Source organism: Rhincodon typus, chromosome 13 (assembly GCF_021869965.1).
Source record: "Rhincodon typus isolate 14 chromosome 13, sRhiTyp1.1, whole genome shotgun sequence".
Classification (NCBI taxonomy): Eukaryota; Metazoa; Chordata; class Chondrichthyes; order Orectolobiformes; family Rhincodontidae; genus Rhincodon; species Rhincodon typus.
The window spans coordinates 63,194,832-63,200,618 of NC_063344.1; the positions used below are offsets into that span (position 1 = coordinate 63,194,832).

The following is a 5,787-nucleotide window of genomic DNA, read 5'->3' on the forward strand; positions in this document are numbered from 1 at the left end:
CTGCTCTTCTGATGCTGCCTGACCTGCTGTGTTCCTCCAGCTCCACACTGTGTTGACTTGATAGACTGTTGGTACTTAAAGTTGACAAGGCACTGGGACTGGCTGAGAAGCATCTGAGGATACTAACTGAAGTAAGAGTGGATATTCAGTTTGGGGGAGGTGCTAGAAAATTGAAAATACTAAACATCACGCTCTTGTTCAAGACAGATTGTAAGGATAAGGTCCAGGAATTATAGACCCCCAGTGAGTTTATCTTCAGTGGCGGGGAAACTTCTAGAAACAATAATTTGAGAATTAGTAGTCACATGGAAAAAGATATATTGATTAGGAAATTTTGGCATGGGTTTCTAAAGGAGAAATGATGTTTAAGTAACTTGCTGGAGGTTTTTTTCGAAGAGCTAGCAGAAAGATTAAATGGGGGTAATCCTGTTGATGAGGTATACATGGATTTCCAAAGGTGTTTTGTACAATGCCACACAATAGATCTGTGAGGAGATCTAGACCTAGCAAGAGACAATTTCAAAGTTTGCAGATGACACAAAACTTGGAAGAATTGTAAACTGTGAGGAGGACAGTGTAGAACTCCAAAAGGACATTAGAGATAGTAGGAACTGTCAATGCTGGAGAATCTGAGATAACAAGGCGTAGAGCTGTTTTCAGAAAAATTTTCTGAAGAAGGGTCCAGACCCAAAACGTTAGCTTTCCTGCTCCTCTGATGCTGCTTGGCCTGCTGTGTTCATCCAGCTCTACACCTTGTTATCTCCAAAAGGACATTGACAAGTTCATGGAGTGGACAAAAAGACAGCAGATGGGCTTCAAAGCAGAGAAGCAGAGAAGTTGAAGTTTGGCATTCTGGTATGAAGAACATTGAAAGGCAATAGAAAATGGGGCATACAATTTTAAGGATGGGGATAGGGGGAGCATGCAGGAGCAGGGGGACCTGGATGTATATGTACACAGATTGTTGAAAGTTGCAGGACAGGTGGAGAGAAATGTAAAGAAAGCAGTCAGCATCATCGGCTTTATTAATTGTGGTATACTGTACAACAGTACAAAGGTGATGTTGAAACAAAAACAGAAATTGCTGGAGCAACTCAGCATGTCTGAAGTAATGTTGTGTACAGTTCTGGGAGCCACGTTATAGGAAGGATGTGAATGCATTGGAGAGAGTTCGGAAGTGATTTACAAGAATGGTCCCAGAGATGAGGAACTTCAGTGATGAGGATAGACTGAAGAAGTTGGGACTCATCTTCTTTGAGAAAAGAAAACTAAGAGGAGATCTGATAGAGGTTTCAAAAAACATGATGAGCATGGATAGAGTGGGAGAAAATGATCCTGCTCATAAAAGTGTCAGGAACCAGATAACACTGATTCAATGTGAGTTGCAAAAGGATCAAATGTGATGTGAGAAAAAGAAACTGCTTGGAAATGTGATAGAGACAGGTTCAGTGAGGCATTTAAGATGGCATTGAATAATTATTTGGTTAGAAATAATGTGCAAGGGTATGAAGGAAAGAAACAGGAAAGTGGCAGAAGGTAATGATGCTCAGTTGAAGAGCTGGTGCAGACCTGATGGACTGAATGGTCTACTTCTGCACCATAGCAATTTTGTGATTCTGTCATTCTATGATGCATGCGCAACTTCAGTCTTGCTTTTTGAAATGACGGCACAATGGCCAATGAGACAGCACCAATCTCTCCTGATATCATAGAACATTGTATCTGAACTTAATCTGGGCATTCCACCTCCTACAGTATTCCTTGTACTTAGTATTGGATTATACTTAGGGTTGAAAGGTTTGAACAATTACATATTTTTCAGATAGAATTCCTAACTGTTCTGTTTTGAAGTATCCTATAGCCTTCTGGAAAATAGCTCGGACACCACTTTTTATTGGAGGTTCCTAGTACTACAAAGCCATAATTTATATGAAAGTCCAAAGGTTTATCAAAATCAATATATCCTAGAAGTGTAATGCTCAGGAAAGATTTTCCTGAATCCAGTTGGATTTCCTGGAGGCAACACATGTGCTTTGCAATAATCTCAACTCAACACTAATCCACACCAATCACTGCCACTATGAACCAATCAGATCATCATGTTAGGTCCTGATGACGGCCCCCATTGATCTCTTACTCAGGGAATTGTACTCCAGCACAATCTGCAGCCTCCACTTTATGTATAACAGATGCAAAGATGCGATTGGTATTTAAAGTTAATCGTTTTCATTTCTTCTCACAGCCGATCTTGGACCATGCACATCCACAGGAGTGAGTAACAAGACACGTAAGTTTTAAAACCTACACTGTTCCGACAAATCTTACTGACTTGGTGCGATCTCTAGTGATGGGCTCCTCACTGTCCAACTAAACACAATGTCATACGCTTAGCTGCCAGTGAGTTCCATATATTTCTTCATGCTGTTACCTGGCAATATGGTCCTTCAGGACAATACAATCTTGGTCCAGTCCATAAGGTGTGACCATAAGACTATAAGATGTTGGAGCAGAAGCAGTCCATTTGGAATATCGAGTCTGCCCTGCCATTTGCTCATGGCTGATATGTTTCTCAACCTTATTCTCCTGCCTTTTTGAGTAAGCCACCACTTGCCTTTTTGATATGGACCAAGTGTTCCATGCACATTAGCCCTTGTATATTGTTGCATGAACACTGGGGTTTTGTTGAGACATAAGAATGTGAGAACCAGGAGTAGGAGCAGGAAATTCAGCCCTTAGAGCCTGCTCCATTATTTAATACAATCATAGCTAATCTCATCTTGACCTCAACTCCACATTCCTGCCAATCTCCATAACCCTTCAACCCCAATTACTAATTAAAAATCTGTCTCCTTCTTAAATTTACTCCCTATTCCACACTGTGGGATAGTGAATTCCACAGATTTGCTCACCCTTGAGAAAAGTAATTTCTCTCATCTTGGTTTAAAATCTCCTATCCCCTATCATAAAACTGTGATCACTCATTCTAAATTGCCTCACATGAGGTAACATCTGCTCTATGTCAATAGTTTGTCCATCTCATAAACAGATGTCAGGATCTTTATTAACAACATTAACTAGTTATAATGTTACAAGGTCTCAGACGTACATATTGTCTGGGTGCTTTGCTTACTATTGTTTCTGCAACTGCAGAAACTGCTACAGCAACAGCTGCTGAGAAACAATAACTTACACTGGAATGTCGCCTTGAGATGGTCTTAAAGGTACACTGCCTGTCTGGTCTGGAATATATGCAATAATGTATCTCTCCCTTTTACTTTAAAGAATGGGACCCCTTTTCCAAGGATATTGACACGTTAACTCTGCACTTTAAGAGAATGATTTAGATGTGTAATAGGACTAGATCTATTCTTTATGAAGTCAGTTCAGGGGACAGAAATAAGCAGGAAGGGGTGGGGGGTGTCTCTGTCCGAGCAGCAGTGCCACAACCTGATTGTGCAGAAAGGATAATCTAACGCCTTGAGTACTGCACTGGAAAAAATGAACAAACATGGCAGGCAATTTCAACTTATTCAAAAATTCACCTGCTTTACAGAGTTACAATAAGGCCCAGTGTATGTTCAAATTGTTACACCAGTCCGCAGGTAAGTACCTCCAATTTGTTACAAATCTGGACAGGATACCAGCATATGGTTCTGTTCCTAAGGGAAGAGGGATGAATTAGCTCCCCTTCTTAATTCAACTCCTCTCTCAGTTGGTTACAACAGGTTAGTTTATAAAGGATCCCTCTTCACAATCCAAATGTATTCATGTTTGTCAAGGAGCCAAACTAATCAGGTTTTCTTGAGTTAAAGAAAAGGTGAGTTTATTAACTACTGAATACTAGAAAGTAAAACAAAATCATTCTCCAGATAGTGGACGGTTGTGACCACTGCAATGGATGATGATGGTAATGCTGACATTGGCCACAGAACAGTTGATTTTAAGATTAGCCGACAAGGTTCTGTTCTCTTGCCTTCTCGATAGCAGCTTTCACTGACTTGCCTGGCCTCCATTATTCAGAGTGAGAAAGAGTCCTTCTTTACCTGTGGCACAGAGGTGTCTCATGCTGTGACTCTTCAAGCTGTAACCTTACTTTAGTTCACTGTAGCACATCAGTCCACTAACACACACAGACTAGCAGATGTAGTTATTTTCAAGACTTTTGTTTGGATACTCCTGGAAAGGTAAGTATAAAGGTGTCTGCAGTTTAGGATACAATCCACAGAAGATATCTTTCTGCTGTCAGGGATAGTGAACCACTCATTACTACAGTGGCCACAGGAATTCACAGTCCAGTTTGTTTTAAATTACATCTCTTCCCTTTGAAAGGTAGCTGTTTGAAGTTCCCTCGGCACATTCGGGTTTGACATTCCAAGATTCCTCTCAAGACTAAGTGTGATCCAGACAGGGATTTGCCAGATAGCCACAGACTTTACATCTGTAGTGATGAAGTTATGATCCATTATCATGGCGAAATACTCAAGTGGAGTTTAAGTAGCCCCTTGCTAACCTTATGTTTCAGAACACATTCACCTATAGCATCTGTGCTAAAATGATCTAAAACCAAACCAGTCCCCTGCTGCTTTAATGTCCTGAATCCTGCCCTGCTTTAAATGTGTATCCCCCTTTCCACTGGGAATGTTACATTGTGTGTATTCTCTCACAGCCTCTTACTATGCCGTGGCGGTTGTAAAGGATGCTAGCCTGAACTGGGAGACACTGAAAGGGAAGAAGTCCTGTCACACAGCTGTTGGGCGAACTGCTGGCTGGAACATTCCCATGGGACACCTGATTTCAAAGGGGAAAATCGATGCTTGTGATACTTTTAATTGTAAGTGTGATTCCTCATGTTTAATAGCTAATACTTATTCATGTTAAAGTTGTTTAAGGATAAAGTTAAAAGTAAACAGTTCTCTGTCCATGCAAATGTCTGGCTCTACCTTATGTTAGAGAAGAGCTCCAAAGTTTTGACCTGGTGTCGATAAATGGATGGTAACTTTGTCATAATCAGAAGTGACTTGGTTGGAAACTTGAAGGTGGTAGACTTCTGCTGCACTTGCTAGATGATGTGGGTCATGGGTTTTGGGAGGTGAAGAATATTTCTTGTTGGTGCTTTTTCACACTTTTGTGGAGACTTGCCATTTTGCCGTCTTTTCTTTCCTGAATGCTCACTGTTGTCCGTATCTCATAGATGTTCTTTATTGAGTCAGTGCACTTACAAATCCAAACTTTGGATATACAGTAAAGTGAAAGTCAAACTGTCATTGCTCAGAGGTGGAGTATTTATGCCAGAGCCGCATGAATTCAAGTTAACATGATGTTTCAGACAGATTGTAACTTGTAAAACAAATTTCTCTCTATTCTTACCACATATGAGTGAGCAGATCATGGTTTAATTTTTTTCTCCCTTTTGTAAAACAGTGGTGGTGTATTTCCGTACTCTCTCTATTTTCAGACTCTTACTGTAATGACTCGATAGGGTAATGAGCTGGATTCAAACTCTGCTATCCCAGGAATCATCACAAAATTTAAAGATTTTAAAATAAATTTCCTCAATTTACCTGATTTTCAGATTCAGGCTGATAGAAAGTGTGGACCAGTTTTGTATACTTTACAAGAATTGCTTTTTACTTCAAGTAATTAGACCCTAGCTGCAAGTAGATGATTATAAAGAGTCAACATATACATATACAACATACACACCTGCAAATTTAAACTCTTTATAAACTCCCCCTTACATACACACACACACACACACACACACACACACACACACACACACACACA

The 5,787-nt window shown here is 40.2% G+C and overlaps 1 protein-coding gene across 1 annotated transcript in view; it reads left to right on the forward strand.

The window, feature by feature from the left end:
• Positions 1–5,787, forward strand: part of LOC109920736 (serotransferrin-B-like) — a 76,506-nt gene that overhangs the window by 18,089 nt on the left and 52,630 nt on the right. Inside the window, exons 11-12 of the mRNA XM_020520796.2 lie at positions 2,243–2,287; positions 4,667–4,831. Of these exons, the coding sequence (XP_020376385.2) occupies positions 2,243–2,287; positions 4,667–4,831 (210 nt within the window). The remainder of the gene's footprint in view (positions 1–2,242; positions 2,288–4,666; positions 4,832–5,787) is intronic.